We start from the raw sequence: 12691 nt of genomic DNA, 5'->3' as shown, positions 1-12691 counted from the left end.
TTGTTTGCGAGCTGAAAGATACATCCCAAAATGACAAGAGACAAACTAAACCAGACTTTCTTACTTTTGTGCAAGACTGTTTAAATATATGCCCTTCCCATCACCACTTGGTCCAGCTGAAAAGAATGCCAACAAAACAGCATTTATACTGGACAATACAAGGACAAATATGGAAGTTCCCCAGTGATTTTATTTAGGAAGCTAACAAGCACATGAATGGTGAGACTACAGCTGGAAGCACACCTTACACCTTTAGCAAAAATATTTCACATTCAGCCTTCAATTTTCACAGGTAAGACCAACCCAAGCAGAGTAAGAAAGAAATACCCTGTGCTGAGAAGCAGGTAGGTGGACATCAAGGAGAGCAATATGCTGAACAGTCGCTGAAAGAGCAACGTGGAGCTCAGTAATGGCAACATTGAGGAAGAAACTACAATAAAAAGAGATCCATCAGTCACTAAAAGCAAAACATTTCATCTTTGGTAACAAGATAACATTCTTCAGATCTTGACACTTTCTGTACAGAAATTCAATACTGGTCATACATGCCTTATATTTTCAGAAGTTACTTTTGCTAAAGAATACCAAGTGTTTAGAATGCTAATATTCATCAAAAGTAATTTTAAATATTTACCATTTTAATTCCCCGGCTTTCTACCTTGCAGACTTTATAATTTATCAGGAACTGATATCATTAAGTTAACAAGATGATGCAGAGGCACCACTCCAAAAAACAGTCAAACTCTGCTGTTTAATACTACTCTGAGAACCACTTAACATGACCCCAAGGACCTCTGGAAGCAAAAAACTGTGGTTAGAGACCTACTGCTACATTAGGAAACCTGCTACATTTTGAGATGCAACTGAAAATACTGGTAGTAAAGATACAGAAACTGTCAACTTATTAGTTTCTCTACTTGAAAGTTTTGAAACAGGAATATTTGAGGGACTACAGGGGACCATCTGTCGTGATTCATGCCTCTTGCCTTCAACATCTTTCTAATGGAGATGTGGGATTTTAAGAGTTGGATGTCACTCCTTAGGGCAGCCCACTGGTCAACTGCCTAGTCACCCCCAGCATAGCAGAGTCTGTGCTGCACCTATAGAGAATCCTCCAGCTAGGAAACTTCTGAAGGTGAGGATAGGGCTCAACAGCTTACAGGAGGAGAGGAAAATTGGGAAGACAGGAAATGGGCTTCTGCAAGAGTCAGTAAAGAGGAACAAAAGCAGATGAAAAGTGGCCAGTGCTTGAAACAAGGGAAGGGAGAAGGAAAAGCATTGCCATTATTTAATCTTTAAAACTGACTATTTTATTATGGAAATTTCGTGTTTATAAGGAAGTATTCTTACAGATAACATTGGTGTGATTCCTCCTTGTGGTATAGTGCTTTCACTTTACTGAATCATTCAAATTCCATCAACAGTTAAGTCATAATTATTAATCAATCTATTAAGGACCAGAAATAAAACTACAATATATGGAGAATGCTTGGTTTGTTGACACAGTGTACATAAATATTTATAGTAAACATATCAACAAAACAGAGATGAGGCTCTTTCTAAACCCTGCAAGTTGGTATATTTTGTTTCCCGGCTTTCAGCCTTGGCCACTGCTACAATTACAGAGTGAGTGATTTCATTCCAAGGGTGCTCCAGCCTTTCAGCATCAGTTTTAGCCTTCTATCATTAAAGAAGGTCTGACTCACGGAGGAACTCTAGGGACCTCAAAGCAAGTCTGGAAAGAAACTCAGCTTGGCAAACAGACTCTGTGAATGACACTCAAAATATAAGATGTGCATCACTCTCTGAGATAGATTATAGATAAGAACAGACGAGTGGCTGATAATAATTAGTCTTACCGTTTTGGTTTTTGTTTTTTGTTTTGTTTTGTTTTTTGGGTTTTTTTTGGGGTTGGAAGGGACCTTAAAGCCCCCTGCACATCAGGGACATGTCTCGCTAGACCAGGCCTCATCCAGCTTGACCTTAAACACTTCCAAGGATGGGGCATCAACAACCTCCCTAGACAACCTATTCCAGTATCCAACTACCCTCATGGTAAAGAATTTTTTCCTAATATCTAACCTAAATCTACCCTCTTTCAGTTAAAACCATTACCCCTTGTCCTGTCACCATCCTCTCAGGTGAAAAGCCCCTCTCCAGGCCCCTTCATGGACTGGAAAGCTGCTATAAGGCCTCCCTAGAGCCTTCTCTTCTCCAGGCTGAATCACCCCAACCTCTCAGAGTCTGCGTAGCAGAGGTGCTCCAGCCCTTTGGCCATCTTTGTGGCCTTTCTCTGAACCCTCTCCAATAGGTTTGTGTCCCTCCTGTGCTGGGGGCTCCAAGCTGTACACAGTACTCCAGTTGAGGTCTCACGAGAGCTGAGTTGAGGGGTAGAATCACCTCCCTCTCCCTGCTGGCCATACTTCCTGTGGTGCAGCTCAGGATGCAGTTGGCCTTCTGGGCTGCGAGCACACACGGGCAGATCCAGTTGAGTAGGCAGATCCCGCTGAGAGTCTTATCTACTACCACCCCTGAGTCCCTTTCCTCAGGGCAGCTCTCTGTCCCTTCTGCCCCCAGGCTGTAATTGTGCCTGGGGCTGAGCAAACCCAGGTGCAGGACCCTGCACTTGGCCATATTGAACTCCATCAGGCTGGCAGGGGACAACTTCTCCAGCCTGTCAAGGTGCCTCTGGATGGTCTGCCCTTCCCTCTAAGGTGCCACCCACACCACACAGCCTGGAATTGTCAGCAAACCTGCTGAGGATACACTCTATCCCACTGCCCATGTCTGCAACAAAGATGTTAAACAGCACTGGTTCCAACACTGACCCCTGAGGAACACCGCTCATCATCACTTGCCTCCACCTGGACACTGAACCATTGACCACAACCCTATGGGTGCAGCCATATAACCAATTATCCACTTCTCAGCTTACTGTTCTTGACTTTATGTCAAAAATATTCAGATTATTCAAAACAAAAAGATAAAGATACTTGAAAAAGCATAACTGTTTGCATTTCATTGCAGATGTAGAAAGAAGCAACATTCTAAATGACTAACCATTTCTCAAAAAAACTCACTGAGGAAAGAATAGTGAACACATGGAAGAACTCTTAGGAGTCAAACAAAGGAATACGTGCAAAAGTAAGATGTTTACAAAAAAGTGCCACCACCCCTCACCCAAGCCTCCCATACTATCAGAGTACAAATGTGGAAGGGAAAATGTTCTTACCTAGAGTCATCCAGCTAATAATTTGATTCAATACAGGCAATCCCTTTTTGTTCTTAAGATTGTCATGGGTACTGTTAACAACATATGTTGAAAGTGCAATACTCAGCATCTAGAAAATAAAAATCAGACAGTGAAACACATAACTAATGTATAGATCTCTGCATTCCCATACTAAATATGTGAATATGCAAATATGCTTTGGAGTTGCATATAACCCTCATCTGATTCAACATAAGAACAGGAATTCTGATCTGTAGTGTTGAGCACTTCTAGCTCTTTACAACTTATGCTTTTTAAACCTTCCTTCTAGTTATTTTTTTGTTTGTTTGTTCTTTAATTCTTATTCTTGGCGATATTTTAAAACAGTTTAGACAAGTGGCCTGGATCACTTATCTGACATTTTATAACTACTGAAATACTCATGTAAACCACAGACAACATACTCCCCCACTTTTTGGAGTATTTTTTTGAGGAATACTTGTCCACAAATAGCAGCCACAAAGAACTAGAACAGCCTTTGGCTCTGCTGCAGGATCAGAAACAGGGTGAAGAGGAAGGGTAGTTAAGGCAAGAGCTTTACATGAGCAGCACAGCTCCTGTAACAAGAGACAGCAGCAGATCAGACTGGAGGTAGATTTTCAGAGATGGAAAGAAGCTGCAATATTAGCAGACTATTCAAATTAAATTATCTGAACCACCTCAAGCAGAGCTCTCTGCCTTGGAGAAGCAGTGAAGCTGAAGAAGTTTGGGTTTTTTTCTTGCCTTATTCAAGAGACACCATTCAGTCATCAAGTAGGTGAAAAAAACCTTGGAGGAAAATTTCCCTCAGAGTCAATTTTTCTTGAAAGATGACAATTATCCAAGAAAACGCTTGAGCCAATTTTTCAATTACTGCTATTTATTCAAAACTCTGCAGTTCCACTAAAAGGCAAGTCAAGCATGCACAGTACCTTACAAACATGCACTTCAAAACTTACAAGGTGCAGTTGCTTCTGTGGGTTTTTTAGTGCAAACTAACTACATAGCCTTCACATCCATCATTTTTACCATATGTATAGCTGCTGTGCCCTTGCCAGATGCAGTGATACCTAGTGGTACCTGCCTGAAGGATACACTTAGCAGTCAGCATCCTTTTATACCCTGGTTTCACAGATGCTCAGTATCTGACATTTCTACTTAATTTCAGGCTACAAGAACACATGCCTTGTATTTCTGCATAGCATCAATAAGCTAGGTCAAAACACTAAGCCTCCAAAAAGCTCAGAGTATTGTCCCCTTTGATGTTCATTTGGGATGAATTTGCTGAATTCAGGCCAGATCTCTCCCTTTTTGTATATCTTTTCAACTTTTTTTAGTATCATGAATTCTGGTAATCCGTCTGCTAGGGAATCCCCTAGCCACTGGTGAAGTCACTTTGTAACATCTCCCATAATATATTTTGTGCCTTGGAAGACTAGAGTTTACTAACATGCCCAGGTGATCACAATTTCCTGCTGCTACATCTATGCCACTGTCCACAGAAGAGCTCAGCATCTGCTTCTGAGACTCCAATATTCTCAGTTTAAATTGCTCTTAGCTTTTACCAACATTTCCAGAACTGTGGGACAGTATAGAAGCAACATAAAGGTGCAGAGGCCTCCAGCTAAGAATCAGTCTTCTTTCCTCCTTTACAACCTTCTTTGAAGTTCAGAGGTTATCCTTGAACAGCATAAGAGCTGGCCTCTGAGAAACACCCATCTCTAAGTCACAGTTAGAAGAGGAAACTAAGTGTGACATCTGCAGTCCCAACAACCCTTCACCAGCAGCTCTGTGAGCTGTCATAAGCATCTAACATGACAACAACCCATAAAGAGAACAGTAGAACCGTAATCACGACCTGCACACTATAAAAAAGGCTAGAGTTAAAAAAAAAAAAAATAATAAAAAGAGTCTGCCAACTCAGGTTTCTTTTTCACCAAAAAAAGAGCAATTTATGTAATGGAACAAGCTTTGTTCCTTACCAGATATGATACCTTCACTATAGGTCAATTCCCAGATGGTTCATCTCACCCTTAAAACTGCCTGGGAGCTGTAAATAAAAACTCATGTGTTCAAAATGCTCCAAACCAACATTTTTGAAGGTTACTCTCTTCCCTGTTCCCCCTGAAAACTCCAGCTCAAAAGAAAAAGACGAACAAGAGAATTCCAGTGCCTAGGAATACCAGTCTTGTGACATTTTGCTTTTGTGTTCCTCTAGGTTTCAAGGAAAGTAAACATAACCTAGCCTCAAAACAAGTTTTTTACTTAGAAACAGGGAATGACTCTGTAATGTCCTTTTCCCCTTGGTAAGTCTGAATAATCTCCCCTTCCAATCCTTTCCTTACCCAGACTGTGCATGGTGGATCCCTTGTTTTCAATTCCCAAGTAAGCTTTTGAAAGAAAAATCTAACAGAGACTAATAAGTAGATGTCACTACTGTAAAATACTCTCTGTATTTTACAGAGGAGTAAAGCTCTGAGGAGCTTTATGATCTTCTTAAAGGAAAAAACCAAAGGTGTTATTCCCTGAACAGGCAGGCTCAACATGTTCATCTAATTGAGTATCTTGGGGCTCTGCGAGTGAATTTTCTGATACTCAAATAATAGTCTGGCATTACTACATGATGATACATATCTGTATCATCACCATCATCATCATCATTTGTGAGTTTCTCCACAAAGTTATATCACATGAGATGCAGCAGCAGTTGTGTGGAGAGTTGACATTTGCTGGTGCCCCCCCAGCTGCTCTCTCACTCCTCCATCCAGTACAGCTTGTTTTCAGGCATTTCACTGAGAAATCCACCGATGAGCATATACTGAAAATATCTGTCCTACACACTTAGAAAAGGCACAGATAATTTTTAACCACAGTCAAGATGGAAAAGTTAAGAGAAACCACCATCCCCTTATACATGTGAATGTGCTCTAGTAAAGGCATTTTAAGCATTCATTACTCTTTCGCCTCCTCCTTTTACCAATTTGAGCTCGTTACCTGATCTAATTAATGCATTGCTTAGCTCAGTAAGAAACTCCAGCACACAAATGACAGTAAATACATTTGGTCCTGAAATAAAACCATTATCTTGTAATAAGTTTTAAAAAAAAAAGAGGACAGCAGACATGCAAGGTCTTAGAGTCTTAAAGGCTTTCTAGAACTTAATTAGCACTTAGTATGAAAAATCTACCTATTTCATGAAGCTATAAAGGAAAAAAATCCATCTTTCATCTGAAAGAAGGTTTACCCAAGAGAAAACCATCTCAGTATCAGTCTCATATGATTATACAACAGCCAGAAACTGTAAAGAACCCCTGGAATCAGCAAGCCTGTCCTTAGTCTGCATAGGCAATTCCTGCAATGGTCACTGGAAGTTACATATACAGACTGAAGGCAGAACAAACTCTCAAACTCTCTGTGTATCAAACTCTCTATGCATCAACTATGTATCAACACATCTAAATATTCACAGGGTGAGCTTTTGGAATCACAGCACTGTGATATTTAAAAATGCCTGTTACAATGAGCACAGTGTCCTCCTACAAGAGTCTTAAAACTCTTAGGAACAGTCACTTTCTCCTTGAAAATTGTCGCCTCGGTAGGAACACGTTCTTAAAAGTATGTAAAAATTTCCATGTAAAAACCCTCTAACATTCAGAATTACTGAAAAGTAGCAACTGACCTGATAAAAAATTACTTTCAAATCTTCACTGTTTCTGTACTTATTTTCACTTTTACAAAGAAATGCCAACGAGCAGAAAGAGATCAGGAGAGTCAGCAAACCAGTTGCTATTCTGTAAAAATGAAAGAACAATAAAATTCCAAGAAGTATCACCAAAGGGACCAGGAAATTTTCATAGAAGTGCTCTTCACTAAGATTAAATAATTCATTACAGTATCAAGACCTAATATGTTTGAGGAAACTTCAACATCCAGCTTTAGAAAATCAAAACCAGAATCAAGTGTGGAAGTGTGGTTTGTTGTGTGGTTTTTGAAGTTGTTGGTTGGGGCTTCTCTCTCTCTGTTTTTTTTTTCCTTTTTTAGAGTGTGGATGTGTTCATGTGTTTGGGTTGGTTTTTTTTTTTTTTTTTTAATGCAAGCTTGCAATTCACAAATACAGTTATGTTCTTTTCATGGCAATGGCAAAAAAATAAATCTCCATTTTGGCCACATGCCCGATCTGTCACCTGTTATATTTAGAAACTTTTGGTTACCTCCAAATAATACTTTTAATCACTGACTACTGTTTGTATATGTTCAAAGTTAGTGGTTTCATGTTTTGTCATCTAACAAGGTAATTACACCACTATCCCTCTCAAATACATAGCTTGTTTAAATGCAACAGTAAAACTAAGAGAAAGATTGGAACTCAGCACATAAACCATAGAAAAAATACTGTTTGGCATTACTGAGTAAATTTCGTAATTACAACACTGTTCCAAAACAACAGATATGATTCACTAAAAGATCAATAATAATATCATCATCAAGCAAGCACAGGAAACTTAAAGGCAGCAGAAGTTTTTGCATGTATTTCTCTATCATGCTACAACCGTGATGTGGAGGCAGCAAACCATGCAGTCTTCATTTCCACTTGTCCCTTGGCATCTCCAGTAAGAAACTGACAAAAAGTCCATTTGTGACTGCTGCATTCATTGTGCTTTCTCAGACATAACACAAAAATGTACAAATACCTCATACTCAGTAAAATCAGGCTACACAGGCCTGTCTCAAAAGCAATTTTCAAGCAAATTTCAAGTAAATTGGTTCAAGATCAAACCAATAGAGGAACACAGTTGCAGGCTACTCACTCAGATGATGAAGGCTGGAAACCATCTCTGGAGATCAGTGTACTCCAACTCCCTGCTCAAAGCAGTGTCAACTACAGCAGGCTGCTCAGAGCCATACCTAGCCGGATGTTGAATACTTCCACTGATGGAGATTCCACAGCCTCTCTGGAGAACCTGTTCCAGTGACTGGCCTCCCTCATCATAAAAAAAAGCTTTTTTCTTATGTTTAAGCAGAATTTCCTCTATCTGAAATTTTGTACATTTCTTGTCTCTTAAGTGGACACTAAGAAGAATCTGTCTTCTTTACTCTTCTCCCCTAGACAAGTATATTTACACATTGATAAGATCTTCCTGAGTTTTCTCAAGAATAACAAGTTCCACCTTATCCACCTCCAGGATAAGCAGTCTTAGCTCTTGCTTGGTCTCCTGTGACAGATACTCTAACCCCTCTCTCTTCTTGTGGTCCAGTATGTCCACATCTCTCTCCCAGAGAGCCCAGAATGAGAGACAGCAATTTCAGATGCATCTCGTCAGGTCTGTTTTTTGAAGGGCAGAACATCCATCTGCTGCATCAATCTTTTCTCCCAGTTTTATATTACCTGGAAACTTGCTGAGGGTGAACTCAGTGCCACCATCCAGGTCACCAATGAAGTTATTGGCCCCAGTAACAACCTTTGTTGTACACCACTAGTGACTGGCCTACAGCTGGACTTCATGCTGCTGGTTACAATCTTTAGAACTTGGCAGATAAGACTTTCCAGCCCACCTCACTGTCCACTGATCTATCCTGGACATGGGGCAAAAGAATTGAAAGCCTATTCTCATTCAGATTAGTGAATAACTGGGGCCTTTACAATGTTATTTAAATTCTGAATTTCAATATTTGTCTCAGCAAGCTTTCATTAATGAAATTCCTCATATATCAAAAGTTGGCCTAAGTTTTGAATATAAAAGCGGGGGAAAAAAAGTTTAAAGAACATGAGATTCTTACACCAAAGGAATGTTTGGTTCTCTTCCCACAACAGGCATTAAAGGAAATATTGCCAGGAGCACACACAGAAGAGTCCAGATCAATGCTGTTGTCTAAAAGAAGGAAAACAAATGGGATTTTTTGGAGGTCATGTGGAAAGACAATTGTATTCTCAGGAAAAAGTACTTTAGTGAACTACCAGTTGCTACTAGTATCTCTCACATACAAAAATTAACTGAAAGGGGCACAGGGTCATTGGTATCACAGCACTTCAATTTAATACAGAAAAGAATCTCATTTAAACAGCTGTCAAAATCCTAGCAAAGACAACGTGAATTAAAGCCCAGCTTATAATTAAAAGTACTTTCTCAAAGTGTGGCCTTCACACACATTGCAGTCACCAGAAAGCTGATGAATAACCTTACAGAAAAAAAGGAACAAAACTCATCTCATCAGACATTCACAGCAACTAATTACCTGTTCTTCAGCAATATGATAACATTTTCCAGTCTCTGAATCTGAATGCATTTAATTTACCCACCATAATCATCTAAGTAGTAATCTAAATTTTTTGCTAAAAGAGAAGGGGAAAACAACCTGTCCTAGGTATTTTACCCTAAATAAAGACATTAAGAGCTATATCATTTAAAGTTTTCAAGCTCAAGTCAGATTCAAGTTCCTGAATGGAAATTTTCTGTGCTACAACACATCTTCTGTGTACACACAGCTTTAAGACAAGTTACTTGATTACCCAAATAAAATATAGAAAAAAAATTTTAAAAGTATATAAACAAATACAAGACTCCATCTTGACAGTTCTTTCAGAGAAAAACTTAGCAATTTGACTCAATTTGTTTTCTTTTAATTAAAATGTTGATACTACCCCCGAACCCCACTACCCACTCTTATCTACAATTCAACTTTTTTTCCTGGAAAAACAGTAAAGAAAGCTACCTTGGGGAAACAACACATGCCAGCTCATTGCATACAGCAATGAGTTGACAAGAATTTTTTGGTTATCATAACTTTTTTTCCAAAGAATTTATTATATTCATTAAAATGGTGGCACTTTTACCACTCATGCCAACACTTCTATCACTGTAACAGTTTAATAAATTATGTGCATGTCATATCAGTTTAAATCAAGCATTTTTTAATTTATCATTAACAACTTAAAAGTGATAGCTAACCCTGAAAAATTCTTAAGCAGTCTTATTATTTACCTTCTATGAGAGTTCCATCCAGATCATATTAGATTCCTGGCTTTGCTACATTCTGCTCATGACAGAGATCAGAATAAGAGCATAACTGAATAAGAATATAAAGCAGTACTCCAAATAGACCAATGCCAGCATCTTAAGATGCAATCAGCTGTCAGCCATTTAAAATGCTCTTTTTAAGCAAAGCAATACAGTACCTTTGCTTGAACCCACAGCTGTGTGATCACTGGCCAGCCAGCAAAGACAAGAAGACCAATAGTAAGAGCAGAGCGGTAGAAAAAGCTGAAGACCTAATAAAAAACAAAACAAAACAGAAACACAAACAAAGCTAACCAAGAAACACAGGTATAACAGTAGACTGAAGAACAAGCATATTAATAAAACATAATTTCTCAGAAGTAAAATGCTAGCAATGAATTACCATGTTGATACATATGGATAAAATACTTACTAGTATTTCAATTCCCAGTGTACAAGTCAAGAAGAATCCTATAGACTGATTGATATGAAGTGACATGAGATTTGCAGCAAGGTCTTGAATAACAGGAATTCTGTCCAAAATGACAGAACAAGATGGTAATTATTTTTAAAAAACAGAAAAAATATGGGATTTTACCTTTAAAGGGTAGAGAGAGGGTCAGAGCACAAGAAATATTTCAGGTATTGCTTACCCTGCCTGCTGTTTAGAAACAGACTGGGTGGTGGTCTGAGGCTCCTTCTGCCCAGTATTACCAGAGATAAAATCTACAATAAAACCCTCCAGCTTTCCCCCTCCCATTTCTGGCCCATCTATACCAGTAATTTGGACAAGCTTTCAATATCAGAGCATAAACCCCAACACGTGTTCTCCGAAAGTAACTGGAATTAAGCACACTTGACACTCCACAGGATAGCAATTACTGAAGAAGCAGAACAATATGTCCCATTTTACAAAAGAAATCAGCTGCTATGGGTACTGGCTCAAGATTTCAGCACTATTTTGCTACAGTCAAGAGTGTTCTAAAAACATTTTGTCTTGGAAAGACATGAATTTATTTTTGTTAATAGAAAAGATATCTTCTAGAATTGGCAGCTGTGTAAGTCTATTTGGAATACACTTTGCATGTCAAGTGAAATAGATGATCTTTACAGTTCCTTCCAACCCTAGCCATTCTATTAGAAAAATAACCAAACAAAAAAAACCCCAACAAAACAAACCAGAGTCCTCTGGAATGTCTCAGGAAGCATTTCAGGAAGTTTAATAAAATTACAGCTAACTTTTTCTCCCAAGTTAATGGGAAAAAGTTAATTGTCAACAAAAAGGAAGCACAGACCTAGTTTTATAAAACATTCTTTGTAAAATTCTTTACTTACTCTCTCAGAACTGCATACCATACTGGTACTGGCAAGAGACAGTATACATAGTATGTCCAAGGACATGTTTGAATCAACAGGAAGAAACCTATTATCATTCCAACAGAGGCAAAACCATAGAAGAGAACAGTAGATTCCTGAAAAACAAATGGTTGGACAAACACTCCTGGAACAGCGATAAAATGCTTTAAACTACATACTATTTGCTATTTGTTAGTAACACAGTAAAGCAAATGTTATTTTAACCCAGCCACTCAAACTGCCTTGTGTCTATGCACACAACTCTGGATGACATTTCTATCCAATGGGATAAAAAAGCAACAGAAAAAATTGAAGATCTAATTCTAAAACATCTCTGCATAAGGTCCTGCAGTAATATCTGCACAGGCAAGGCTCACTTACCATCTGGAAGACCAGTATTATTTATGTTCAATGGACACTTGAAATCCATTTGAAGTCAGAGATGCTAAAGGTCTTGGGAAAAAAGGAGGTCTCTTAAATTTTGATTCTAAAAACAGACTTGGAGCATAACCTTTAACAAAAAGATTAGAACATTCTCCCTACCACCTTTTTGGACTGAACCACTGTTAAGGAGGAAGATCAAAGAGAGAAAGGAAAATTTTAAAATGGGTAATCTCAGACAGGTACACTGGGCCTTAATCACCAGAGACCAGCAATCTCTTGTTTGTGCAGAGAAGCATTTAAACAATGATTCTGTATCTGTCTTTTTCCTGCTCCTTGAACTGCTTTCCTTATTTAGGGACATTTGGATATCAGAAGAACTGCTGGTGAGGGAAGACGAAGTACAAGTTCTAAATAAACAATTTTATCTTTGTGTTGCAACTTGACATAGCAAAGGCAGATTCAGCGACTGAGTAGGCTTCAGTTCATTGTGTTGGTAAGAAGACACTGTTTTGTCTACATGAATGCCAGTTTCTTTGAATGGGTTATGTAGACAGATACAAAGCTACATTAAATATGCTGAGAAAAGACATTTGAATAGCAGTTCATGTAGATGGGTTAACATTTTTTCTGCCCTCTCCTCTCCCCTCCCCCGTAGCCGCCATGTAGCTGCCTTCATCTAAATTGACAGCAAATGTAAGTTGTAAAT

At 38.7% G+C, this 12691-nt stretch overlaps 1 protein-coding gene across 1 annotated transcript in view; it reads right to left on the bottom strand.

The window, feature by feature from the left end:
• Positions 1–12691, bottom strand: part of PIGN (phosphatidylinositol glycan anchor biosynthesis class N) — an 88513-nt gene that overhangs the window by 22503 nt on the left and 53319 nt on the right. Inside the window, exons 15-21 of the mRNA XM_008492607.2 lie at positions 11581–11717; positions 10679–10778; positions 10425–10517; positions 9029–9120; positions 6930–7041; positions 3233–3341; positions 328–430 (exon numbers count right to left, since the gene is read on the bottom strand). Of these exons, the coding sequence (XP_008490829.2) occupies positions 328–430; positions 3233–3341; positions 6930–7041; positions 9029–9120; positions 10425–10517; positions 10679–10778; positions 11581–11717 (746 nt within the window). The remainder of the gene's footprint in view (positions 1–327; positions 431–3232; positions 3342–6929; positions 7042–9028; positions 9121–10424; positions 10518–10678; positions 10779–11580; positions 11718–12691) is intronic.

Source organism: Calypte anna, chromosome 2, assembly GCF_003957555.1.
Source record: "Calypte anna isolate BGI_N300 chromosome 2, bCalAnn1_v1.p, whole genome shotgun sequence".
Lineage (NCBI taxonomy): Eukaryota > Metazoa > Chordata > Aves > Apodiformes > Trochilidae > Calypte > Calypte anna.
The sequence above is the reverse complement of the archived record's forward strand: the minus strand, read 5'-3'. Positions and strand labels throughout refer to the sequence as shown.